This window comes from Prunus avium, chromosome 3, assembly GCF_965620075.1.
Source record: "Prunus avium chromosome 3, drPruAviu1.hap1.1, whole genome shotgun sequence".
Classification (NCBI taxonomy): domain Eukaryota; kingdom Viridiplantae; phylum Streptophyta; class Magnoliopsida; order Rosales; family Rosaceae; genus Prunus; species Prunus avium.
This window is the reverse complement of record NC_142286.1, coordinates 1679249-1707050: the sequence shown is the minus strand read 5'-3', so window position 1 is coordinate 1707050 and position 27802 is coordinate 1679249. Positions and strand designations below refer to the sequence as shown.

The 27802-nt window shown below is 37.8% G+C and overlaps 3 protein-coding genes across 13 annotated transcripts; all 3 read left to right on the top strand.

Moving 5' to 3' along the window:
- The first annotated feature begins 9421 nt into the window (after nt 1-9421).
- On the top strand, nt 9422-18898 carry LOC110752373 (putative serine/threonine-protein kinase PIX13). 11 transcript variants are annotated; one of them, XR_015834642.1, is made up of 10 exons: nt 9425-10002; nt 10395-10726; nt 12745-12880; nt 13083-13225; nt 14227-14350; nt 14447-14891; nt 16903-17039; nt 17742-17779; nt 18002-18061; nt 18527-18896. XR_015834642.1 is itself a non-coding variant. In XM_088250981.1 (8 exons), exons 1-7 carry the CDS (start codon nt 9936-9938, stop codon nt 17015-17017), a joined length of 1362 nt encoding a protein of 453 aa, XP_088107107.1. In that variant the 5' UTR covers nt 9425-9935; the 3' UTR covers nt 17018-17039; nt 17742-18898. The 11 variants fall into 11 exon arrangements, 4 of the variants coding, with proteins under 4 accessions (XP_088107109.1, XP_088107110.1, XP_088107107.1 ...); XR_015834641.1 differs by having other exon boundaries at nt 18516-18896; XR_015834636.1 differs by having other exon boundaries at nt 18002-18897.
- A 1509-nt stretch (nt 18899-20407) lies between these two features.
- On the top strand, nt 20408-22009 carry LOC110752374 (uncharacterized). The gene is made up of 2 exons (XM_088250995.1): nt 20408-20787; nt 21560-22009. Exons 1-2 carry the CDS (start codon nt 20489-20491, stop codon nt 21609-21611), a joined length of 351 nt encoding a protein of 116 aa, XP_088107121.1. The 5' UTR covers nt 20408-20488; the 3' UTR covers nt 21612-22009.
- Nucleotides 22010-22756: 747 nt separating this feature from the next.
- On the top strand, nt 22757-27464 carry LOC110752379 (RING/FYVE/PHD zinc finger superfamily protein). The gene is made up of 8 exons (XM_021953018.2): nt 22757-23092; nt 23897-24222; nt 24415-24500; nt 24711-24857; nt 25227-25329; nt 25671-25783; nt 26311-26437; nt 26886-27464. Exons 2-7 carry the CDS (start codon nt 23985-23987, stop codon nt 26401-26403), a joined length of 780 nt encoding a protein of 259 aa, XP_021808710.1. The 5' UTR covers nt 22757-23092; nt 23897-23984; the 3' UTR covers nt 26404-26437; nt 26886-27464.
- The last annotated feature ends 338 nt before the right edge of the window (nt 27465-27802 follow it).

Sequence of the window (27802 nt, the reverse complement as noted above, 5' to 3'; positions counted from 1 at the left end):
AATCCAAAGGGTCTCAACCAGAAGTTTTAAAGACTAGGATTAGAACTCTCAAATGTATTAAAAGCAAGATCTGCATGAAGAACATACAAGAAAGCTCTCTCTTGTCCACAACATATGTCAAGAGAGGACACTTAGCGTATGCTAAAGAGAACCAGAAAATGCCATTAATGAAAGCAGACCCTGGTATATTAAATGTCAATCTGAATCTATGCATGAATTGGATTCATGGTCTAGCTTATTACTCAAGGATCTACAAAATTTAATTTCACCTTTTTTCTTTTCATGGCTAAGACTGAGGCCTATAAATTCAAGGATTGTTTTACCTTCTACATGCACCTCAAAATTTCAAGAAGGAAATATGGGATATAAAGAGCAATATGGAAGGAAAGGGTTCCAGGAGACTTGTGCAAGCAGTACTCATCATCATGACTCATGACGATGATCGTGTTTTTGGTGAGTCAAATGCAGGCTCAGTCGATAACGTGCCTGCTCAAATGCATGCTCTTCTGTCATTGTGTTAAAGCCAGCACAATTTGTACTGGCTTGTGTTTGAAAGCTTTTAAGAAGACGCTCCCAGACCCTCTCTACTACTGCAATCTTGGTTGCACAACTTCCATCTGCACCAACCTCAGCCCTGGTACGTTTCATGCATATCAAATATGAGCACCTCAATATCCAGAATCACAAATGGGACATGAATTTCCATGTCCATCTTTTTTATTTTTGGGTGGAGATTATGTTGTTATTAGTCCTGTTGAAAAAATTAACGCTGATGTGCAAACATGAATATATATTATTTTTTTCCTACTTGTGTTCAAAGTAGATTCTTACTTAAATTGCTTGATGTGTAACATGCAGAAAAGCTAGAAGGTTGTGCTACTTTCAAGCGACACATGCAAAGCCATTTCCTTTAGTTATTGTTTGCTATTGTTCCCTTGAGGTATTGCTTGTATAGCTTGATGTGCTACGTACCTATTAGTTTGATAGCTTCATTACAGCTGATTGTGTCTATAACTTTCCTTACTTTTCGGGTGTGAAGGTCCTGTAATTTCCGCATCAATTGAAGATATATATATATATATATATATATATTTTTGCAGGATTCAACATTTTTAACTTCAATGGACTAGTCTCCTGAAAGACAGTACTCAATAAAATGTTTTCTCTTATCAAATCAATATCTTACACGATTACAAGGAGATGGTTTTTATATGGGATGATGAGAATATTAACACCTGTATCGAGAGAGCCTTCGAGTTGTAAAGCCGACACTATAATAACACTACACTATAATAATACTACAACTATGATAACACTACAACTAGCCGACACCATCACTATGGAATATTAGATAAAGTAGATAAAGTGGTCAGTCAATTATTCTTTACACCCCGCAAGTTGACAGGCCGCTCATGGACGGTCAGCTTGGAACGAAGAAGAGTAAATCGGGCAGCAGACAGTCCCTTGGTGAAAATATCAGCCACCTGATCCACTGTGGACAAGTAACGAACATCAAGCTCATTCTGAACTACTTTCTCACGGACGAAATGGTAATCAACCGAGACATGGCGCGTGCGAGCATGAAACACGGGATTGGCAGCCAAAGAAATGGCACTAATATTATCACACCATATGCGAGGAACGGAGAGAGGAAGCTGTAAGTCTTGGAACAGAGAACGTAGCCAGGAGATGGTCGCAGCAGTATATGCTAATTGACGGTATTCGGCTTCCGTACTAGAACGAGAGACACCACGCTGCTTTTTCGAACTCCAGGAAATCAAGTTGTTACCAAGAAAAATACAATACCCACCAGTGGACCGTCGATCATCCGGATCACCCGCATAATCCGCATCAGAGTAAGCAATTAGATGAAGTGGACTAGGGCGATAGAGCAAACCATGAGTAATTGTGCCATTGAGGTACCGAAGAATGCGTTTGACGGCAATCCAATGAATAGTAGTAGGACGATGCATAAACTGACAAACTTGGTTGACCGCAAACGCAATATCGGGACGAGTGAGAGTCAAGTACTGAAGGGCACCAACAACACTCCGATATTCAGTAGCATCAGGAAGAGGATCACCATCCGTAATGCTGAAACGTTTACCTGAAATAGCTGGCGTTGACACCGGTTTGGCTTCATGCATCTTTGTACGCTTAAGAATATCAACAATATACTTGGATTGAGTAAGTGATAAACCGTGAGAATTTCGAGTTAATTCCATACCCAGAAAATAGTGAGCTGGCCCAAGATCTTTCATAGAGAATAAACGACCCAAATCCAAAATCAAAGAGGAGATACTAGCAGTATCATTACCAGTAACCAAAATATCATCAACATAAATTAAAAGATAAATGCGAACGGAGCCATGAATGTAGACAAAAAGAGATGAGTCAGCAAGCGAAGCCTGGAAGCCCAATTGAATAAGATGAGTAGAGAAACAATGAAACCAAGCTCGTGGAGCCTGTTTTAAACCATACAAAGAACGACGAAGCTTGCACACATGATGCGGATGCGTGGGATCGACAAAACCAACTGGTTGGCGCATATAAACCTCTTCAGTAAGATATCCATGAAGAAATGCATTTTGCACATCCAGTTGACGAATGGGCCAATGAAACTGAACGGAAAGAGCCAACACAAGTCGGATAGTTGAATGATTCACAACGGGGCTAAAAGTCTCCCCATAATCTAGGCCCGCTTGTTGATGAAACCCATTAGCCACTAAACGTGCTTTATACCGCTGAATGGAGCCATCTGAATTCCTTTTTATACGAAAAACCCATTTACTTGGTAGAACATTCATGTGAGGTTGATATGAGACCAAATCCCAAGTTCCAGCACGAAGAAGTGCATTAAACTCATCAGACATTGCCAAACGCCACTTAGGAAGCTTATGAGCCTGTGAAAAAGATGTTGGCTCAACAGATTCATTAGTAAGAGAATCGAGGAAGGCATGATTAGCATATTTAGGATTAGGTTTAGAAATACCAGTCTTAGAACGAGTCACCATGGAATGAGTTGTAGAATCACTCACTAAGGGCAAAGACGAAGAGGATGTACTTGGTAAATGTGGTTCAGAAACAGGGTTGGTGACAGAAGAGGTTATTGGGGGAGAAAAAGCAATTTGACGATGTGGATTTCGAAAATAGGTGCGGAGAGTACTCTTTGGAGTGGTTGGGCTGGGCATTTCGGATTGGGTTGGAGGAGACAGAGTGGGAATGTTAGCAGGCTCCTCAGTGAGGTCCTGCGTTCGATGCTCCGCATGTGTAAAGAACCTCATGGGGATAGCTTTAACCTTAACCCCTCCCCGGCTCGGAATTGTTGCACACTTTGCCACCATTTCTTTACCAAAAAAAAAAAGATGGTGGAGGGACAAGTGGAGGACCCACATGAGGAGAAGGGTCGGCTAAAGAATTTTGTTGGAGATTGGTTTGTGATAAAAAACTTGGTGATAATGTAGGGGAGCCCACTTGAGAAATAGTACCTTGGGAAGAGCTAGCAGCAGTCACAGAAGATGTATGCAGAGGAAGATGCCCGACGATGTGAAGGGGTTGCACAAAATTTGACGAAGAAGAGGACACATCCTTGACACGAGCAATATTAGCCTCAGAAAATGGGAAAGAGTTCTCATCAAACACAACATGACGGGATAAAAAAACTCTATTAGTTTTAAGATCAAGACACCTATATCCTTGATAATTCAAAGAATAACCAAGAAATACACATTTGGTAGACCGCAATTGAAGTTTATTATGATTATAAGGACGTAAATATGGAAAACAAGCACAACCAAAGGTTTTTAAAAATACATAATTAGGTTCCTTATTAAATAACTTCTGATAAGAGGATTGAAAACCTAGGACTTTAGTTGGAAGACGATTAATTAAATAAACTGCAGTATGCATGGCCTCAACCCAGTAGGATGGAGGCATTGACGCATGAGCCAAAAGGGTAAGACCTGTATCCACTATGTGCCTATGTTTGCGTTCTGCTAGACCATTCTGTTCAGGAGTGTGAGGACAAGATTTTACGATGAAAAATGCCATGATTATCTAAGAACTGTTTAAATTGATAACTAGTATATTCCCCACCACCATCAGATTGAAAGGTTTTAATTTTAGTGGAGAACATATTTTCAACAAGAGTTTTAAATGTGACAAAATGAGAGAAAACTTCAGATTTTAATTTCATGGGAAAAATCCAAGAATATCTAGAAAAATCATCGACAAATAAAACATAATAATTAAAACCAGAAATAGATTTATTAGAAGAACTCCACACATCGGAATGGATAAGTTCTAACGGTGAAGTAGAAACAGACATTGAAGAACTAAAAGGTAATTTAACACTTTTACCAAGCGGACACGAATGACAAACAGAATTAGAGAGGACTTTCGTGCCAAACAATGGCAACTTATTGTGGGAAATTAAAAATTGCAAAGTGGGAGAAGCTGGATGACCAAGACGAGAATGCCACATGAAACTATCAACGCGGACACCTAACAAAGCAACACGATTTGGAAAGATTTGAAAAGACGAGTTTGGTGAGAATTTAAACGGATAGAGACCATTTTCACTCTTGCCCCAGAAAAGAGTCCTCCCCGTCGCCAAATCCTGCACACAAAAATTGTCGGGATAAAAGGTAAAGAAACAATTATTATCTTTTGCAAATTTGTGAACTGACAGCAATGGCAAAGAAGCATTAGGGCAATGAAGAATATCTTTAAGTGCAAAACAAAACTTGTTATGGGAAAAAGAAGTATCGCCAACGGTATTAATTTTTAAACCTTGTCCACCAAGTACACCCGCGACGGTGTCGGAACCACGATATTCCCTAGTATGTGAAAGATGACTCAAATCATTGGTGACATGTGCATTTGCACCGGTATCTGTAACCCAATTCTGAACACCATGAGGAGGAGAATGATATGCAGCCATGCCCTGAAGTCGTTGGGGTGGGGCCCTGTTGTTATAAGGTAGAGGAAAACGAGATGGGCAATTTTTGGCGATGTGGCCAAAGCCTTGACATGAGTAACACTGGCGAACCTCAGAAGTAGACCCACCATAGGAAGAAGAAGAATCACGAACACCCTGAGAAGGGACTTGACCAAGAATCCCTGAAGCACCATATCGTGGCTGAAAAAATCCACCATGACCACTGAGAGAAGAACCACCACGACCATTACCAAACTGGAATGATCCACGACTGCCAGGAGTGTAGCCACCACGACGGCCACCACCTCGAGAGGTAGAGAAAGACCCGCGACTGTTAGAAGAAGAATCACCACGGTGGCCACCACCACGACCTCTGGAAGCCACTAAAGCAAAGACGCCAGAAAATAGCCGCTGGAACAGAAGCGGACTGGAGGCGCTTTTCAGCAGAGAGAAGTAGAACCTCAAGTTTATCATATGTAATCGGTGTCCCTAGGGAAAGGACAGCAGAAACCACAGTTTCATACATCAGACCAACATTCTTTAAAATAAGAGAGACAAGAAGAGACTCAGAAACCGATTCACCTGCCTGGCCTAGATCATCGGCAATAGACTTGATACGATCCAAGAACTCTTGGACAGAAGAATCACCACGAAGAGTGTTATGAAGTTCACTCTGCAAGAATAACAGACGATGAGGATTAGTGGAGGCAAAACGCTTCTAAAGGGACAACCATGTGTCACGAGCAGTAGAGAGACGAGAAACAGTGGAGAGAACAGAAGAGTGGAGAGAGCCATTTATCCAGGACAACACAAGCTGATCTTTTTGAATCCATTCATCATATGCAGGATTAGGAATAGGTGAAGATGGAGCGTCACCTTCTTTGGAGGAAGATGTAGAAATAGTGGGTGGTGGGCAGGAGCTGGAGCCGTCAACATAGGACATGAGTTTACGGCTACGCAGTACAGGAACAATTTGAGCAAGCCAACAAGAATAGTTCTTGCGGTCAAGCTTGACAGAGATGAAGTTGGAAATGCTCGAGAAATAGGAATCAGACAGAGATGAAGTCGAAGAGGCCATGATATGAAGTCAGAAGAAAAAAAAATTATGAAAGGAAAAGGAGACAGTAAGTCTTAGGCTCTTGATACCATGAAAGACAGTACTCAATAAAATGTTTTCTCTTATCAAATCAATATCTTACACGATTACAAGGAGATGGTTTTTATATGGGATGATGAGAATATTAACACCTGTATCGAGAGAGCCTTTGAGTTGTAAAGCCGACACTATAATAACACTACACTATAATAATACTACAACTATGATAACACTACAACTAGCCGACACCATCACTATGGAATATTAGATAAAGTAGATAAAGTGGTCAGTCAATTATTCTTTATCTCCCACCTGTGAAGCTCCATCAAGTGAACCTCAATCACGTACTGCTCGGTTTGAGGTTTGAATGCTTGACCTGTGCACTTTGAAATTATATGGTTATTCCTTCGTGAATTCCTTTTAGCTTATTTTTCAGTTTTTGGATGAGATTTCTGTAGTATTTGCATCAATTGAAGTGATAGTTTTTGCAGGAATCGACATTTTAAAGAAGTATATGCTGGACAATGTGGAGCATTGGATCCCACACAAAGAACTCCAAAATGCGCGAGGGTTTGACTTGAATGGACCAGTACTAGGTGGGAGACCTCTTGGGAAGCTCCATCAAGCAAGCCTCAATCACGAACTATTCAGTTAGAATTAAATGCTTGTTCATTTAGCTGATTCTTTACAGCGGCCATATGTTTTTTCAGTGGATGATTGTCTTTCCAGCTTCAGAAGAAAGGACGACTTAAATCGTCATCTTCTTCAGCACCAAGGGAAACTCTTTAAGTGTCCAATTGAAAACTGTAATCGTGGGTTTGTCATGGTAGCTTTCATTTCTGAATTCGATCTTCTTTTTGTATTCTGCCAAGTATAGCCGCACGGCTATACCATTGCCTTTTTTAAAAATTTTTTAAAAATCGAGTATAGCCGGGCGGCGATACTATTTCTTTAAAAAAAATATAGCCAAGTGAAGCCGATCGGCTATACTATTTTTAAAAAAATTAGTTTCTTTTTAAAAAGGGGCAAATCCGAGTATAGCCGGGCGGCTATACTATTTCTTTAAAAAAATAAAATAAAAGAGCGGCGTAGAGCCGCGCGGCTATACTATTTTTAAACAAAAAAAAAAAGCAGGCGGAGAAAAATTAAGATCATAGTCATACGAGATCAGGGAGGATTGGTGATGGGAAATTGAGACCATCAGATTGGTCATGCTGCAAGTCTTCTTCTTTTGATTGGTTTTTTTTCCCAACAAGTTCTTCCTTCTCCTTGGAAAGTTCTAGGTGCTGTTTCATAATATAGAGTTCTCTTTCAAGTCCCCGAATTTGGGCATTGAGACTTCTGATAATGCCAAGACAGCACGCACAGGATCATTTTTCCTTGTGTTCCCTTCCGTGAGAAAGCTTTCAGCAGCTGCCTGTCTTTGATCAGGTGCAGCCATGGCCATGATCTTTTGGATGTTGCTCACACCAAAGATCTTATGAGCATTTTGGAACTCACTGTACCTACTGGCTGGAAAGTATGGGGCCATTTCACAGGTCTCATCACATTTTCTCCTCTGCTGCTTGCAGGAAGCACAAGCATGGTTTTGAGCTGCACCCTGATCCCTATTTTCCATGATTGCTTGTTCTCACTGAAAATGAACCAAACAGGAGCAATTGAGATTCATCCCTTGTTATTTTGCAATAATTTCTCGCTTTTAATGCGGTGTCGGTGAATTTTACTTTTACTCCTGACTTAAGGCTTGAATTTATGTTCCTCCATTGATTTTATTTTGGCTGATGTCATGTCAGAGTATGCAATAGTTTACTAGGTTCTGTTCTGTGTTGGTTCTCTGAAAGTCAGTCTTAGTTTTTGATCTGCGGGGTGAGTTGGAATCTGGTTACATGCTTAAGTGGTTTGAAATCTTACTCTTTTGTGAAAGTGATGAAGAGATTTGGTAGTACATGGTTTTATTGCTTCTAGTTGTTGATACAATTTTAAACGAGTCTCCGTTGTCATTTGCAGGTTCTTGGCAGTATTTAATCTATTAAGATGATTCAAAATGGATTGTTGCTAAAGTTAAGAAGTACTTTCTATTTGCATAATATTTTTGTAAAAGCTCAAGCAGAAGAACCATTTTATGCAATATTTATAGACATAACTGGATTAAGTTAGGTACTAGTATTAAAAAATTTGTAAAGTGATCATCAGAGAAACGGATATCTTTTTCAAACAACGGAAAGTCCTAAATTATGATGTAGGACGAATATCATCATTATCTTCTAAACTGCCAAGGGGAGTGAAATTTTTGTAAGTGTTCGTTATATCTTAACATTACCTCAATAATCCTGTGATGGCAATGGAGTTGGCACAATTTTGTGTATAATTATACACAACATCCGAAAGAGTTAACTTGCAATTAATCATGCATATGCAAAGGCATATTGGGCTCAACATGCATTTCCTCGCACATCGTAAACCACAAAGGAATAAGATGACCATTTGGAACCACATGATTTGTATTGGAAGGATCAGAGACATCTTCAACTTGACCAAGAGTGTTGCCATTTGGAACCGCATTGGTACAAGAGGGACTAATATCAGCTCGAGCTATTGCAAGCATAAGCATGCTCATCAAAACCACAGCCCTGAACACACTAGCATCCATTGCTCCTCACTTTTCTTTGTTTTTTTTTATAATTCAACTCTGTTTGATTCTCGAAGTTTGTTGGTGGTGGAAGTGGAAGCTAAAGCCACAATTTATAGGGAGACTACTGTTAATTATTGTGGTCTGCCTTTTTGTTTAGTTGTTGTTGGTGATTCATTGTTGTGTTGCAGTGGCGGAGTGGGCAAATGAAGCTCTTCAAGGTCTTGGAAAGGGAAAAATGACAAGATTCGTTAATATGCTCAAGATTCCTTCCTATAAATTGGCAGAAGAATGTAGTTTCAGGAAATCAATGATGACAAGAGAGCAATTTGGCTTGAAAAATTGTGTCCTTCGTATGATGTTTGCAACATGCGTCACAGGGATCAACTTGAAGCTCTCCACCTCTCCATCTGTTCAATAAGGGGAAAATTGCAGATGGTTTAGGATGAAATGAAAGGTGAAAAATGACTTGAAGCTCTCCAGTTTTCTAGTGGTTGGAAGGTTCATCATGCGATCAGAAGGACTATCAGGAACAACCCTATACCAGTCCTAAAGGTTATTAGTGCAGGTTAATACAAAGTTTTTTTAAAATATATATTTTTTAAACCACGATTAACCATAGATATATAAGGGAACAAAAATCATCAAACAGATCAAACAAAATGTCAATGGGCAGAACAGAAAGACCTCTTTGTTTAGGACAATCGTACTAACTAATAATAACAGCGTGACCGACAATTAAGTTATTTTTTTCAGTCAGATGTCTCTTGGGATATTTATTAATTTATTAATTTCAACTCTCTCTCTGGTTGCTTTCTTTGAATGGAAATTGTTTCCTTGACTGACTGATTCACAAGGCCACGGCAGTTGACTTAGAAAAACAACACCATTTTAGTCTGCTTTCAGCATTACCCAGGGCCTCTTAACCGTGTTTTTATTTATTTATTGAATCGGTCTTTAAGACTGAAAGCTCTGATTTTGTCCTTCCTTTGGATGCTAAATTGGGTGGTACACAAAACACAGACATAACGAAGTCGGAGGTTTTTTATTTATTCGTTTGTCCGTTTTCTTTTCTTTCTTTGGATAGTGGAGGGAGAGAGGGAAGAGAGAGAAAGAGAAATACCCATTTAGTGGTTCAAGCTTGAAGGAGATAGAATAGTTGATAAGACCAGACAAGGAGAAAAGGACCAGTTTAGGCACATCAAATTCTTCATCTTCATCTGTTTGTCCACATAGCATCCAACAAGAAGAGAAAAGAGAAAGAGACAAAGATGGGGATTTGCTGGGGTTCTCCAGCTGGGAACCCAACGCCAGTAACTACTGGTGATCTCACTACAGGTAGCCCACAAGTAAATTTTGATGATTTGTTCTTGTCGTTCACCAGATTCCATTAACTCTTCAAATTTTCATTTGAGTTTTGTTGCATTTGATTTTTCTCTTACTAGATTTTGAGCAATGCCTATGATCAATTGAAATCCAAACTTCATGCCAAAGTTCCTTCTTTTCAAATGCAAAATTATGTTTCTGAACTATGTTTTGACCAGTAATTGAATAATGAATATTCTGATCTAGTTCATTATTCAAGTTACTAGATTTTGTTTCTCTTGGAATTTCTTGGATGTCAAGTGAAAGTTGATATTCTTGTGACTTGCTGCATGACGAAAAGAAAAAAAAGTTCCATTCTTTTTCATGTGAGTGTCATTTCTAACTTTATACTGTTTCTAATTCAGGGGTCATTAACATATCTCAGACAACCAGTAACACCACATCTTCAGGGGGGAGTACTTTATCTCGGAATAGCCAGTTCTCAGCAGCAAGTGGCGATGAGGCCAGTCCACATGGGCAGATCTTACCCACCCCAAACTTGAGGATATTCAGTTATTTAGAATTGAAGGCTGCAACCAGAAACTTCAGATCAGATACAGTTCTTGGGGAGGGAGGCTTTGGGATGGTCTTCGAAGGTTGGCTTGATGAAAAGGCACCAACCAAGTCTGGAAAAACCACAGTGATTGCTGTGAAAAAATTGAGTTCTGAGAGCTTGCAAGGGTTTGAGGAATGGCAGGTAATTTAACTCGACTTGGGAAATAATTAATATAATTGGTGACGTTCAATTGTTTTTGTCTTAGCAGTTTAGCTTGTTACCTTCAAGCTTAATTTTAAGGGCTTCTTAGATCTAGGTCCAAAACGATTAGCTATAATTGGGTTTAGTCCTCGCGGTTTTAGTTTTAGATGTAGGTCCTTTGACATTTATTACTTTTTTTGTTGTGTCAATTTTACCCTTTGAGGTAAATAAGGAAAACACATTGAAAATCTAAATTTAATACATTATTTCCTTGTAATTGAATTCCATAATTTAAATTTTGAATTCTTTCCTTGATAATATTCCTAATATATGGATAAAATACAATTTAATCAATACAAAGTAAAGACCCACAAATTATACCAATCGATCAGACAAGCACCCACATTAGATTATATACTTGACATACAGGTAAATAGTGTTATTATTAGTAACGAAAAATACTTAGTGATAAATCATGTTACCTATAAGTTAGGAACATAAATTAGAAGACTACCTATAAGTCAGATAAAAAAATAGACAAAATAAAATTGTATGTTACCTAAAAAAGAGGTAGATAAAATACTATTACACATTGTCGAAAATAGGAAAAAACATATATATACCTATGCAATAGGCAATAGATAATATGACATATTATACCTATGCAATGGACAATAGGACAATATATCTATACCATAGGATAATATATCTACATCATAGGCTGAACAAACCACAAAACATCTTACCTAAATGTAAGGTGGAAAAATAAACAAGGAGAATATTAAATTACCTATAACTTAGGTGCATAAAAACATAAGTCGGACAATATATGCTACCTATATCTCCGGTACATAAAAAACCACCATAAGGTAAGTAATCTAAGATAATGGAGTGGCGGACTCGAGAAAACATATATATAGGGTTTCTAGGTTTCTTTAGGAGAGTTAAAAACACCAGGGAGTGGCGGACTCGAGAAGACGGCTGGTTTTCTCCGCGGTGGCTGTAGTTTATTCTGTATGATACAAGACAGTTGTTGGAAAGGATTGAAGAAGGCAGTGTGGTGTGCGGATAGGGGAGGAACTCGGTTGGCTAGAAAAGAAAGAGATAATGGAGTGTTAAAAACGTAGAAAACCTATATATATGTCAATGTCCAACATTTAAAAAAGAAAAAAAAAGGTCTTCCTAATTAGGTGCTTTACTTACCATAAATTTAATAATTTATTATAAAACCACCATAAAATTTGCTTGCAATTAATAACTTCATTATTCCTTAGGTTTTACGTTTTATCTCATTAAGGTAAGTAATCTAAGATAATGGGCAATATTGGAACAAAAAATTATTTTAAATATATAAAATAAAAAGATTACATCAAACAATATTTAAAAAGGAATGTAATCCTATGTGGCACAAAAGTCAAAGGACTTGTATCAAAGTCACCAAATTCGAGGATTAAACCCAACTTCTAGATGAGAAATTGGATCTATATCAACTTTTCTATAATTTTAAATGACCCTTTAGATAGGTTAATCCAAATTGGAAAATATTGTTTTGAGATGTTAGAATCTTGTAGACGAAAGTTAAACTGTGAATTAGTTAACTATCTTTGAAACTTCGATTGCTGTGGTATCCACTGCTTATTTAGGAGGGTGGAGTGCCGATTGGTTTATCCAGCCGGTGCCCTGAGTCCACAACAACTTAAGGGAGATATAGAGTTCAAAGTGATAAAACAATTTGATGATATTGTGGATTCTAGTTGAATAAAAAAGGGCCAAGTCGCTAGAGTTCTTTTATTCCAAACCCCTCAACTCAAGCCCTGATCTCTCTCTCTCTCTCTCTCTCTCTCTCTCTCTCTCTCTCTCTCTCTCTCTCATCCATTGCACACATACATAAATTGTACATTTGGAGGATTTCTCGTGTATTTGACCAGTTTTCTAAAAGTATAAAGTTTGTAAACAGTGTATCAAGTCAATTTAGTTTACACATTGTGTGCTTATCTGATTGTTATTTTTTGGTGCAGTCAGAGGTGAATTTCTTAGGGCGACTATCTCATCCTAATCTTATAAAGCTATTGGGATACTGTTTGGAGGACACGGAGCTGCTGCTCGTGTATGAGTTCATGCAAAAGGGTAGCTTGGAAAACCATCTATTTGGAAGTAAGAAAAGAAGCATAAATAAGTTTTGACATAACTGGGTATACATGCAAGCATTTCCCTGTGTGCAGGCATATGGGTGTTTACAAGTGATGCAAGTTTGTCATACATTTTTCAAATCAGCAAGTTCTTCATATGTTTTTGAAACACATCAAGTTCGTTTTTTGCCTTTGCCTTACACTTCATGGTCTTTTTACTTCTGCAGGGGGCTCAGCTGTTCAGCCACTTCTGTGGGATATACAGCTTAAAATTGCAATAGGAGCAGCTCGAGGCTTGGCTTTTTTGCATACATCAGAGAAGCAAGTAATCTATAGAGATTTCAAAGCTTCAAACATACTACTTGATGGGGTAAACTTCTATTTGATTATGAACAGTTATTGAGTACTAAACTAATGACGGCGGATATCTTATAGTACTCATTTCCTTGGCATGTTTTCAACCACTTCCTGTGCAACCTATCTCATTCTTGTCCACCATATCATGCTGGTGAAAGAAACATCAAATCATTATTATGAATAAAATCATGTGTGTTGGCACTAAAAACTGAACAGATGGAGATGAGTGCAACTTACAAGTGGGATGGACGATCAAGAGATCGATTGGGTGTTGGATGCCGATTCTTCCTGTCCTTGGATGCTGATCCTGAATAGAAGATAAGCGAAGCTCGTAAAGTCTATGGAACCGGTGTGGAACCAGCCTAAGACCCTCCGATGCTCGAGTAAGATTGTTTTTAAGAGCTCTTGCTGTTGACTATATAGTAGTATAAAAGTCAAGCTGAAAAGTCTTACCCCTTTGTTGATGGTGAAAGGGTGTATTTATAGAGGGCATTTGGGATGCTTGTGGTGTTCATTTCCGATGTGGGACTCGTGGGAGGGCCCTGTGAGGTTGACACGAGTCCTTAGATATTTCGGGCGGGTGCTTCAAGGCTGATTATGTACAATCGGTATGGGGTGCCGATTGTAGACGAGCTGGGCCTGTATCGGTTGTTTGCAGCTTTGAGGCAATGTCATCGGTAGCCGATGCCGATTGTTCGAGGCCTTGGGTACTTGGGTGAGCTTCTCTGATCCACGTGTCGTTGTATGAGTGGAGGGTCAGATATGGTACAAACAATGTGTAATTCAAATAATTATACTCTTACAAAATCAAAAAAGGAAAAAATTAGTAATGATACTCTTAGGCTTTAGCTCAATTGATAAATCATGAGGTTCGGTTTCACGGTAGCTTTTAAGTTTGAAGCTTGGTTAGAAAATACTGACTAAATTATATAAAAAAAAGAAACTCAGAAGTTGCTTATCGACTGACAAATTAAACTTGTTTTTGCTTTTTTTAAACTTTTTGTTGTATTGCAGTCATATACCGCCAAGATATCCGACTTTGGCTTGGCAAAAATGGGTCCTTCAGCTAGTCAATCGCACGTGACAACACGAGTTATGGGTACATATGGTTATGCTGCTCCTGAGTATATTGCCACAGGTAATTCTATGTAACCTATTGAATTTGTGGTCTCCTTGGTTTGGCCAAATTCAAGTTAATTCCATAACATTCTTCATATCATGTTTGATTGAACAGGGCATTTGTCTGTGAAGAGCGATGTGTATGGTTTTGGTGTTGTTCTGGTCGAGATATTGACAGGCTTGCGTGCACTTGATACAAATCGTCCGAGTGGGAAACATAATTTAGTGGACTGGATAAAGCCATTCCTATCAGATAAAAGAAAATTGAAAGGAATTATGGACCCCCGGTTGGAGGGAAAATATCCTGTCAAAGCTGCATTCCGAATTTCTCAGCTTGCTCTAAAGTGCATTGAAACTGATCCGAAAAACCGGCCATCAATGAAGGATGTTGTGGAGACATTGGAACGGATTGAATCTGCCAATGAAAATTCAAGGGAGCCTAGGCCCCGTTCAACTCATCCTATGGCTCATCGACAAGGCCAGAAGCCGCTGCATCATTTCTCGCCGCTTCACCCCAGGCTGGATGGGAATCAAACCTACCAACAGTCGCCTCGAGTGCGGTAACTCTGATCTGACTGCTGTACTCGAATTTTTTCGGACAGGCTTAACCCTGTTTTCACTTAATGCAGATTGCAGACTAGGGTTGGTTGGTTCTCACAAATGTCTACCGTGCTTGTTTCCCTATTTCTACAATTTTTTTCTTTTCCTACATATATAGAAGAATTTAAAAAAAAAAACCTATAGATATGCTTAATGTCCTACACTGAGGGCAACAGAACCTACATACTTTACCAACCTTGGAAGCAAATATCCCCTCTTGTTGAAACCATTCCTTCCAATCCATACTCTGCATTAAGAAAAATCAGCCTAGGCGGCCTGGGCGGGTCTGCACGGCGCTAGGCGGGTCTGGGCGGCGCTAGGCGGGTCTAGGCGGAGCTAGGCGGGTGTGGGTGCCAGGGTGGGTCTGGTTCTTTTCTTTTGTTCTTTAAGCCTACTGCCTAGCGATTTTTCAAACTTATGCATTGTAGGGCTGGTCTAGGCGGCGATGGGAGGGTCTGGGCTGCGCTAGGCGGGTCTGGGCGGCGCTAGGCTGCTCTAGGCGGGTCTAGGCGGGTCTAGGCGGCGCTAGGCGGGTCTGTGTGCCAAGGTGGGTCAGGTTCTTTAGGGTTTAGGGTCTGGGTGCCGGGGTGGTTCTGATTCATATGGGGAGATGATCCTGACCTGGAACTGACAGAACCTCCACCTGATGTTGGTAATATGTTGGTTCTCTCCTATAGAGCAGCAACATGTACTATTTCCCAACCTCGTTGTCTAAAGACAATTGCTTGCTCACTCCAGCCAACCTCGTCATCTCCCTCATCTGGTTCTTCTTTGTTCATTGTTCGCTGTCTGTCTGTCTATCTGTCTTGTCTTCGAAATATTAATTCAGGAAAGACAAGCTTTGCACAACAAATGCAAATGTCATTGCCTTGCGTAAAACAACCCGATGTCATCACCTGCAAAGGTATGTATGTTATTTCTGTTGGAAAATTGGCTCGCATAAAGGATACTAATTCTTGGACTAGCGACCGGTCGCACGACATTTGCGACCGGTCGTTTTCAGGCAGAGTCGAAGTCTGGAGCGAAGTCGACTAGCGACCGGTCGCTGGCTATTTGCGACCGGTCGTTTTCAGGCAGAGTCGAAGTCTGGAGCGAAGTCGACTAGCGACCGGTCGCTGGCTATTTGCGACCGGTCGCCCAGCACGTGCTGTTTCTGATTCCTCGAGTTTTGGACTCCATTTTCAAGGGCTATCGCCTCCTACCTACTTGCAAGGACTCTAGGGGTCACTTCTAAGTCAGAAGAATGTTGGCAATCAGTTGGGAGGTTGGAGGTAGCATTGAAGGACATTGGAAGACTTGTTTTCAAGGTGTAACCACCCTATGGTTCTATATAGGGTGGCTACACAAGTAACCATCAATACATAGCTTGTGGCTGGCCTAACCTGTGGTCTATGTCAGGTATTCAAGGGCAGAACGTAGGAGACAAAGCAAGGGTCTTCTCTCAAGTCTAGAGGCTTATGTATTAAAGGAAAGAGAGAGCAAGTCTGAAATTGTAAGAGAGTAAGAGAGAGTTGGAAGAAAAGTAGCTGGGAACTAGTGAGTCAAGAAGAGGAGAGAATTCTCAAGTGTATCAAGGTGTTGAGCAAGGGTGAGAGAGAAACAGATTGTGTGGGTAGTGTTCTAAGGGGGTTTCCATTTGTAAACCAAAGTTGTAACCTATCTTCACTAGTGAAATTTCTCAAGGGGATCACCAAAGAGGATGTAGGCAAATTGCTGAACCTCTATAAACACTTGTGTCTTTAGTGCTTGATTATTTTCTGTGTGTGTGTGTAAGATTCATCCATCATTGAGTCTTGTCCAAAGTCCATCAACAACAAGGTCTAAAGGGGAGTGAGTTAGTTCTAATTCACAACAATTTCTACAATGCATGCTTGCTGCAATCTTCACATTCACAGTATGAATATGGAATTTGCTTCTAATTATAGTTATTAATCATGTATTATTTTGTTTTTTTTAAAAAAATTGTAAAAGCTGCGGTGGCATGGGGAGCTGGAAAGCCTTTGGTGATAGAGGAAGTGAATGTGAATCCACCTCAGGCAATGGAGATAAGGATCAAAGTCGTCTGCACCTCTCTCTGTCGCAGTGACATCACTGCCTGGGAGTCTCAGGTACTCTCCTCTTCTTATTTTGTCCTCCTCTTTTCCCCCCTTTCTTTTCTTCTTCTGTTCAACACAAATAGAGATAAAACAATATTACTTTTCCTTCAATTCTTTTTTTCTTGTTTCCTACTTCTTGAACATCTAGGAAAATAATCATTATCTGGCTAGGAAAATTCGTTTAACTATTACTTATGGTTTCTGTCTGACCAAGAAAAATTAAAACTTTGTTTGTGCCACTGCCAGATATGCTTTCTTCTTTCTGGATGGATTAATTTTCTTGTAAAACAATTGTTCAAGATTAGTCATTAAAGTAACTGAGAAGAAGTAAACCTTGGTTTAAAGTAATGAACTTATCCATGAATTAATATCCTGTTTAAATTTTTCGAAATTCAGACCTATCAGGAGCTAAGTATCAACTGAGTATTCATCTTACTGAAAAAAGTAATTTATGTATGTTGATACCAAAAATATGATTATTTATGGATACCCCTTGATGGTTACTACTGAACATGGATTCTCCTTAAAGAGCATCTTCTACCTTCTCCCTCACATCATCACATGAAGCAGGAGAATACTCGTATTTCATCCACACCGCCGTTCTTTCAATGCAGTTATACTTCCCTGATAAGAACTTAGGAAAAAGGGTGCTGAATTTATTCATGAGAATACTGGTATTTCATCCTACTCCATTTCCCCCCTGTTATTTTGCAGGCTATTTTTCCTCGAATATTTGGCCATGAAGCAACAGGGTAAGTTATTTCCCTATTTTTTTTCATCTACTTATATTTATATTATAGTACTAGCTATCTTATGTAAGATTGAGAAACTATAGCATAATGCACAAGTGGTTTCCAATTATCAGGCCATAAAATTGTTTAGTCGATTTCTTAGTTAATTTTTTATATTCTAGATGTATGTGCCTTGCTTGTAACATGTGTTGAGCTAAATTGGCCCTTCCATTGGATGCTCAGGTTTGGGTTAGAGGTGATCCTTGAGGTATAGAAGTGAGGACAATGCTTGGCTCCTCACTGGTGAGGAAGAACTTTTTCCTTCCTACTGAGATGTCACACTCACCATTTTCTCCTATTATCTTTGCAACATTAAATGATTATAGTTAACAACAATTTAATATGGTACTCCCCACCATTTTCAACAATTCATGCTTTTAAATCGGTGATTACCTTCATCCACACTGGTGAAGAGCCAAGCATTGTTCTAGGAGTGATACAATCAGTGTGTTGAAGATAACCATGCTATACTGAACTGTTGCTCTTGTGATACACTACAGCACCAAAACTTATTTCCTTAGGTTTGAAGTAAAGGACAGTTTCACTTATATAAGAAATACAAAAAGGCGTAGAGAAAATATCAATAAGGTTTTAATGGTTTGTAGGATGAGGATGATCAACTACTCCGCACTGCTGTGACATTATATTATTATTGCTAATTTGCTATACTTCTTCAGGTGATATAAGTTCCCAATAGCTATTTTTCAGGATTGTCGAGAGTGCGGGAAATGCAGGCAATGCACATCAGGTAAAAGCAACATAAAAATCTCGGGGTTAAGTTGATCAAATTGTTAGATCGAGGTTACATCAATCTCAAGTACCTAAACTCACTATTAGATATTTGGATTTGAGGGTCTCCTAATCCTCGAGCAATTTTCATTTCTACTACGCATCCCAACACTTTGTTTAAGTTAGGCACTTGATAAAGAATGTTTTGATGGCACGGGAGGATACTTCAAAGTTGTAGTGTAGGTATCTTCGATTATTGTGGCTGTAAATGTCATGTACTGATGTGGCATACTTTTATACTTTTTGATTAAATGGTGGAATTTCATTCAAACAAACAATGAAATAGTACATCGACTTCTAATCGGCAGAGGAGTCATATTGTGGCCTCATTAAAACCTTACCTTTAAAAACCCCAAGGGAGGAAAATCTGATAAGGAAAAAGAGTACCACGATTACTCCCATAAAGACAATACAAAAAGACTAGGTGTTTTCACAATCTGTTGTCAATGTCGTCCCCAGCCAAAGCGGAGCCACATCCTTCCCACGCAAACTGAATCCCTTCTCTTACAAATGATATTGATTTTGTGGTGACAACTAAAATAGATAAATGGTATTAATTTGGTGGTGGTAACTATTTCCTCATCTGAATAAAAATAAAAAACAAAAAACTATTTCCTCATGACCAACTATTCGGACTTGAATCTTGCCTATTTCAATTTCAATTTGGAGCATTTTTACAACACTTTTAGATGTTTGAGAATTGTACATGTGTAACCCAATCCTGACCTCATTGAGAAAACTAGATTTTATTATATATTTAGACTGTCATGTTGTTTTTTATAATACTATTAATCAATATTAAATTATATAATACAACAACTAATTTAAAATATATATACTAACATTTGGTTTCCTCCAACATTTTAGTTAGACATCTAAAATAGAATGAAAAAAATTTGCACTTTGCATAAAAACTCTATTTTTAGTACCATAAAATTTTATAAATAACGAACATAATAACAATACAATTGTGCGTGCCCATATATATATATATATATATATATATATACACACACGAATGAAATGAACATTAGAATCATTTAGAAACGCTATAGTGAAAATTTTGTGACTATAAAAATGATGAATGTGTGCATATAAATAACTAATTATAAAAAGAAAATAAAAAGAAAATAACAAAACAGGCATCTGTTTGTCTAGTACCCCTTGGGCCTGTTTGTAAGCTTTAGCATATGGGCTCTATCGTCACAGAAACGGCCCTATAAGACCCAACAAAATGAAAGGTATGGAAAACATTGATAACTTAGATTTTATTTGCGACCAATTAATCAAAAATATTTTGCAATAAAAAGTGACCACAAAAGATGTTCTGACGAGCTTAGCATAACGTTCTTCTAATAGAGAAGCATTTTAAAAAATTTATTGAAAACTCAAGTGTTTTCTGGATTATTCTTGAAAAAAACCTAATACGTGCTTCTCTATAAAGCACTTTTGTGACTATTTTTTTGTTAGACATTACTAAAAGCAATTTTATGCTAATTAACGTGTCATGTTTTAAATCGTTAGACAATTTGTAAATGTAGAGACTTCAGAATCGAACATTGAGCGAGCCAATTACAGCAATAACAATAAAAATTATTATTAAAAAATATTGACCGAAGCCCAAAGTACAAAACCAAAACCATGTAAGAAAATGAAAGCAGCTTACCAAATTGGCATGTAAAAATGTACGCCAACAGGGAAAGAGCAGCTGGAGAGCATGCCTATGACCGTTAGGTTTATACCTAAGATTCAAACAGAAAAACTCCCGGGAAAGTGAGATTGCCTCAGACGGCATGTCCTAATGCAACACTAATTACATACCTCCAGGGCCAACAAAGAGAGAACATTATTTTGTATTTTGTGAAAAGAAAAAATATTTCAATGGAGGAGGATGATGAGAAAAAGGTTTATGCTTCTCCAACATCATCTCCTCCAACACCTCCCTCACCCCTCCCCATCAGTGTAGGACCTGGCAACCAAAAGTACATATTTTCGCCGTCTCCGTCCCCCTCGCCACCTTTCTCTCTGCCTCCGTCAAGTCACACGTCAGCTGAGAACCTCCCTCTTCTGCATCATGATCAGAGGCTCTCTAGCCCTCCAGTGCCATCTTCAGCATTCTCCTTGGATTATCGGCGGCCCCCGGAGGATTTGGATTCCAGGAGCTCATGCCTTGCAGACTTGTAAGTCCCTTCTATATCTCTTTGCCAATGTAGATAGCAATAGGGGAAACTAGTTCTTAGTCAAAATGACCAGGATTTTGATGAAAAATCATCAACAAATTTTGCTTACCATATTCATATTGGATGAAACAATTGTATTAACTAATCACAACATCTAGCTTTGCATTACAATTTATGTTGATGATGGACTTTCAGTGGGCAGATATCTGTATTCAAATTGTGCTCTTTAAGTCATTGATTTTTCACATTCTGGGCATGATTTATATTTTCATGAGCAATTGTCAAATTCTGTCAACTCTATGCAGAGGAGCTTGATAGGGGCTTTTGACTGGTAGGTTTTTTACTTTTTCCCCCCTTTTAATTTGAGAATCGATTCATGGTTACCACATTGATTCTTTTCTTTGATCCAAAGCCTAGACCTAGACCTATACCAACCAGTCAAAGTTGAGGAAACCCAGAACACAAACAAGAATCCTTCAAAACCAACCAAAACAGACACTCTAAAGTGTACAATGCTCACAGTTAAATGAGTCCTAAAACCCACAGAAGAAAACCTACCCATGAATTGACTGGTAGTTAGGCACGCAATGCTATGTCAACTTGTATTTGCTTTGCTGTCCAAATGTTATAAAAGTCAACCCCCTTCAACTGTTCAACAAAATTAATCATATAATTTAAGTTTTTCTTCCAAACTCTCTCTCTCTCTCTCTCTCTCTCTCTCTCTCTCTCTCTCTGCTCTATAGTTTGACTAATTCTATCTCTCTGCAAACAGGTTAAAGTGGTTTATAGATAGATGCTGCAACTGTGGTTCTAAGTCTTCCTAGCCTTCTTCTTACAAATACAGAACAGATATGAAAAAAGAAAAAGAAAGCAGGAGCAGTCAAAGTGTGAAATTGCTTGCTCTGGTTTTGCCTCCAATTGATTTTCCAGAGATTTAAAGCTGCAAGTTGATCCCTTCTAAGTTCTAACATGCGTTCTAACTCATGTAACTAGCCATCAATCATCAGATGCGTTTTTTTTTCACCCTCAACTAGTTGAAGAGAAGGCCTGCACCAAAAGTGAATGAGTGATATTCGTGACAATTAACATTCTTTGCACATTCACATTGTCTCATTAAAAAAAAATTCAGAGAGATTCTTGGTCACTTGGTTTGCTATTATTTACTTATATATGCAGCAAAAATATGAATTAATTCAGGCACTTGCTATATTGTTTCTGCAAAGTCATCTCAGACAGATCATGAACAGCTTAGACAGCTTACAATACATTACATATACATAACCAGTGCCTGAAGAACCAAAAAATACATGAAATATACAAAAAAAGCCGGCCCATATACAGAGGAACACACAAAAAGAAGATTAAAAAAAGAGAGAGAATATAATATGATATAGGCATATACAATATACAACAAAGAACATGGGCACACGTTATTTTAAAAACAATGATATTTTTTGTTGGCCTTTTTTATTGATTTCAATTCTTTTTGGTTTTTGGTTTTTTAGTACAAGTGATAGTCTATATTATAAGGAAATGGGTGTTTCTCACACGCTACCATGGTGCCATGGAAGTTCGAACATGCAAATCAAGGTCATTTTCCACTGGACTAGACCCCGCTGACATTGATTTCAGTTTCAAGTGGATCTTAAAATTGTGCTTTTTAAGATCTTGCAAAACAAAAACAAAACCTTTTTAACCAAGACTTTGCCTTGAATCAGTGGCACCAAGTTCTTTATCCCAAACAACATTTTATTTTTTATTTTTTTCTACTAAATAATGTGATTTCAATATAAAAATGATCAGCTCATATCATAAGCAATATATTGTTGTATTTTTGGACATATTTTTTACGTATCCAATTTATAAACTTGTCATTTATATTGTCTATACTTTTGGCTGACTTTTTGGCTGAATATAGAATAAAATCTTCAAATTATACACTCAGGTATTTTATACATATTTTGTTTTGGTACGGATTTTATCCATATGTTTTGTTTGTTATGATTTTGTATTTCTTTAGTATTCAAAATCTATTTATCTTTTGATGTTTGCATGATTACTCATTTCTTTTGCCTGCACTGATACCATCTCTCTGTTTTCAAGGCGTGCATTTAAAATTAATTTATAATAAAAAATCCAAATACAAAAAAATCCCAACTTTTGTCAATCACCCTCGGTCCCTTCAAAGTCCACCGTATCACTTCAATTCATAAGAACCCTAGAATTCGATTCTCAAATTGTTCATCCAATTGATGCCTGCATTGTTTCAGTGCCATGCCGATCTTCCTGTATTGCTAAATTGCAGGTCAGCCCCTTAATTGATCTAAAAAAGATTCAATATTTGCTCGAAATTTACTAGTTTGTTGATCAAATTCCGTAGCGTTCGATGTGATTTTGGTACTTTGTTCATCACATTTTTGGATTTTGATTATGCATAAAATATATTTATTGCATTCGCTGGTTTTTTTTTTCTATTTTGGGAAGAAATGAAGCTTCTTTGTATGGACAGTGTATAATTAGGGAACTTGAAAGCTGGAGTTGAAGTTGATGCTCTCTACAGATTAGTAAAGTTGGAAATTTTTGCTAATTTTACATAATTGTCATGGCCAAACTGAGAAAGGGATTATCTCTTTAAGAAATTCAAAGCAAAGAACATATTTTTATCATAAGCTGGTAATTAGACTCATGTTACACGTTAGGCTGGTTGCAAGAGTTTGTATCCTACCTATGAACGTAATCAATATCAATTGTTTGCTATGCTTCTGCTTAGAGAAATTCATTTTTTGCTAAGAACTTCTGTTTGTTCTTGATTGATACTTGGTATCTTCATCCATAGCCTTCTTCTTTCGAATCATCAAAATTTCTGCAGATGTTTTGATACATGAATCTTGATTAGAGTAAAGGTTGGGTGTTGAACTTGAAAGACCATATAGTTTATACTTGTCCATATGGATGTTTTATGGAAAGTTCTTAAAGCAATTTAGAATGTTAGATTATTATTTTTAGTACTGGAATGTGATTTTAATTTCCATATCTAACAAGTAACAACACCTTGACATGTAATGCAGGTTTTGGTTCCTAACTGGTGTACTTTTCATCTATTTTATAGGTTTCCATGTTCCGATTGAAATGGTCTGTAGGAGCTATAGCACTGGAAATGACGTTTTCTTTGTATTCCTGACTCAACATTCTTCGCAATGCAATTAGTATCAAATGATAGTCGCAAGGAAGATATTACAGAATGTGAGCCCATCTTATGTCAGTCGGATATTTCACAGAGACCCACAGAATCTTCATCCTCATGTGAAATTACAGCTGTGCAAGGTGATTTTGCTGCTAATGATGAAGAGTCACAAAATCTAGACGTCGATGAAAATTCGAAGTTGGTGAATCCCGAGCACCCACAATGCCGTATTTGCCTTGATACTGAAGAAGGTTCTTCTTATATTTCCTGGCATCTCTTTGTGTATCTTTGGTTTCACTGTCACCATTAGTTTTTAGAGAGAGGTTTAGATGATGTGGATACACATGTAACAGTTAACTGTAGTTCAGTACCTTTTCGATCTATCTTTATATAGGTGTCCAGCAATTCAAATATGTTAGGGTATGTGCTTATTTATTTTTCAGGGGAAGACTTAATTGCTCCATGCCATTGCAGAGGTACTCAGAAGTATGTCCATAGATCATGTCTTGATAATTGGAGGTCAACAAAGGTGAAGATTTCTTTCTTCATCACTGACCCTTCCTCGTGACCTGCAGATGAATTTTTTTTCTTCAGAATTTTTCTTTTAGAATAATGGAATTGTAGATAATCATGTAGGCACTTAAAGCAGTCAAATAAATGCAATTGTATCTATTCTCTAAATATTATTTTTCTGTTGTGGAGGCTTGGTATTAATTATACATATCCTTTATTTCTTCAGGAGGGCTTTGCTTTTGCTCATTGTACAGAATGCAGGGCAGTGTTCATATTACGAGCAAATGTCCCTCCCGACCGCTGGTGGTTGAGATTGAAATTCCAGTTCCTTGTTGCTAGAGACCATGCATTTATTTTCATTATCGTGCAGCTGGTATGTTTACAAACAATTTAATATTGTTCATATCATTTTATCAACAGGTAGTTTTCCCAACAAAAAAAAAGGGTACTTTTCCCTAAGTTTCATTTAACTTTGCATGGCCTACAGAAGAACTAGTTAGTAACAGTAGACATTTGTGTGGTGCTGTTATATTTTAAACTGGGGTTACAGAAGGGTACTGTTAGAATTGATTCTAATTGTATTTAAATTTTCCTATTTTTGGTGACTCTAAACATTACTGTTAGGTTTCCAGTTAGTTCTATTTTATCAAGTTCTATCAAGTAACAAACTTCTATAGAAGAAGATATAAGATTTCCTTAGTTCTGACAGTCATAAACTTTTAAGAATATTTGCTTTGATCAGATTGTGGCATTCTTGGGAGTGATGGTATACAAATTTTATGGAGATGAACTAAGGGAGATGTTTGGTTACGAGGAGCACCCATATGGGTTTTACACTATGGCTGGTATGTGACTCCTGGCTGCCCTTTGAACTCCCTATAATATATGTTATTTCTTTGTGTAAGACACCCCCCCCCACACACATAAACCCTGACGATCATCATTTGCAGAGTTTCTGATTGAGCTGTGCACTTAAGTTGAAGCACTGAAAATGATTCCATTTCTTGCGAAGGGGTCGTCTCTCATAAAACCCTTTAGCTGTGTGGTTAATCCAACCCTTCTATTAATGGCAATGCCTTCTTCCCCCACTCCCCACCCCAAAAGAAAGAAAGAAAAAGAGAGTTTTTACCTACCTTGATATGATTACACTAATTGCAATCTAATAGTATCTATTATTTTGTTGCAGTTTTAGCTATTGTTTTGGTGGGGTTGCTTTACGGCTTCTTCATAGCCATAATATGTGGACAGAGAATCAATGAACGGCATTACCATGTTCTTGCCAAACAAGAATTAACAAAGGTTTGTTAACTGCGACTTTGAGCTTACTTTTGAACTTTAAACTATTCCTAATGAAACTTACTGGCATTCCGGACTAACAGTTATATTCTAAGTTGTGAACTTCTTTTTTTCAGGTTGTTTTAATTAAGTTTTTTTGTTAAAAAGAAATAGCAACATATCGTTCAGTATGCTCTACATGTAATATGATTCTTCATAGACATAATGTGTGGAACAGAGCTGTATTTAAATTATTCCAACTGAAAATTAACTGGTACCTTTGTGTATTTTGGACTCAAGTTTCCTTGATCATTTGTTGGAAATCCTTGCTCTATATTGATCTTTCTATTGGCACTTCTGAACAAGTTTTACCAAGACTACCAAAAGAAATTTGTATTACTAGTGTATTTCATGTAGGATGCTGTATTATCATCTTTTCTGTGGCCTTTCTAGATTGCATGATTTGTAAACTAAGTCTAATAGTTCTTTTGAAGCATTTAACTCTTATCATATATTTTCAACTGATGGATCAAGAAATTTTATGATGCCAGGAATATGTTGTAGAAGACCGAGAAAATAATAAGAATGCCCCCGAGTTAGACCCCAGCCATGTGACAGAGCTAAGAATGTTGGGCCTTTATTAGTTGGAAGTATTCGTTCTGCAGATTGTCTTGTCCCGTAAGCAATTTTTACATTCTGTTACTACCTTTCATATTATCTTTTTTCCTTTTTAAAGCTTTGCTTTCTCCCACTTTCTTTCTCTCCGTGTAACCTGCCACTTAGATCAGGGATATATTCCTCTCTCTCTCTATATTCTAATTGTTTTTGGGTTTTTATCTTTTTGTCTGGGTTTATCTTCTGCACTTAAGTGCATGTGCCTATTTGTTTGTACCAGTGTAAAAATGGCGCTTTATGAAGAAAAACTAAAATCTCCAGGTTTCATTATCTATGCACTAATTTACTTCTTGCTTCGGCCTTTGTAACTCACAGTAGTATGTTTGTTCCTTTGCATGCTCTTGTAACAGAGAATCTGGGACTTCAAGTATTTGATGGATGCATTTTCCGAATATATTCTTGACAATTCGTGTCTTTATAGTCTCTCAATTTTCACTTGTATTCTCTTCAGGTTTTCCTATGCTTTGTAATATTTCCCAGTGAGAGTGGAAAGCTACATTTTCCTGTCAGATTCTTATATTAGCCAAACACCACCTTATGCACTCCTGCATCTTGTGGCGGCACTTCTTTACGCATCCTTAAGCCAGGCACTACTGTTTCCCATATATTTTCTTCCGGGTCCTGCTTTCCTATGGCTGTGTCATTTATATGCGGCATCTGGAGTTTTAACTCAGCAATGAACTTGAAAAACAGTTGTTTCTCCTCACCAGGTATATGGAACCGAGCATTGTCTGTGCTGTCAAACTGAACAGCAATAACAAGATTGGTTTGTCTTCACAAAGTAGTATACCTGTTTGTTCATTTATAAGTACAAATAAAATACTTACAATTTCTACAGAGCAGAAAACCACTGTTTATATGTTTTCTGCATCAAGTGTGCATCTCTTTCTCATTCTTTGTTTTTTGTTTTTGGGAGGGGGTAGAGAGATTTCAAGAATACGGTATTACTTGTATCAAGATCTTTTTCTTCCTGTTTGGACAATGTTGTAATTCAATTCCCAGTGTTATATAAAATTCTTTTCTCTTTGCACTTTGTAACTTTTACTTGGGGAAAGAGGTTAGTGTTGCCCCTTTCCATTTTCTTCTGGCCACGGGAAGAAAGACACAAAGTTGGCCGAACTAGACTTATTTCAATGAGACCATAAGCTGTTATTCTCTTATTTTAAAAGATCCATCAGCAGTTATTCTCTTTCAAATACAAATCAAAATTTTGAAGCATCCGAGAGAGAGAGAGAGAGAGAGAGAGAGAGAGAGAGAGAGAGAGAGTTATTTAATGAGGCCATAAGCTGTTATTCTCTTATTTTAAAAGGTCCATCAGCAGCTGTTCTCTTTCAAATACATATCAAACTTTTGAAGCCTACAAAGTGG

Bases quoted from the DNA above. Each gene is read 5' to 3' on its own strand.
- LOC110752373 (XM_088250981.1), top strand. From the start codon at position 9,936: ATGGGGATTTGCTGGGGTTCTCCAGCTGGGAACCCAACGCCAGTAACT. The intron at 10,003-10,394 runs GTAGCCCACAAG...TTTCTAATTCAG, and splicing joins TACTGGTGATCTCACTACAG to GGGTCATTAACATATCTCAG. The intron at 14,892-16,902 runs GTAACTCTGATC...AAATTGTAAAAG, and splicing joins CAACAGTCGCCTCGAGTGCG to CTGCGGTGGCATGGGGAGCT.
- LOC110752374 (XM_088250995.1), top strand. From the start codon at position 20,489: ATGGAGGAGGATGATGAGAAAAAGGTTTATGCTTCTCCAACATCATCT. The intron at 20,788-21,559 runs GTAAGTCCCTTC...CTCTGCAAACAG, and splicing joins AGCTCATGCCTTGCAGACTT to GTTAAAGTGGTTTATAGATA.
- LOC110752379 (XM_021953018.2), top strand. From the start codon at position 23,985: ATGCAATTAGTATCAAATGATAGTCGCAAGGAAGATATTACAGAATGT. The intron at 25,330-25,670 runs GTATGTGACTCC...ATTTTGTTGCAG, and splicing joins TGGGTTTTACACTATGGCTG to TTTTAGCTATTGTTTTGGTG. The intron at 25,784-26,310 runs GTTTGTTAACTG...TTATGATGCCAG, and splicing joins CCAAACAAGAATTAACAAAG to GAATATGTTGTAGAAGACCG.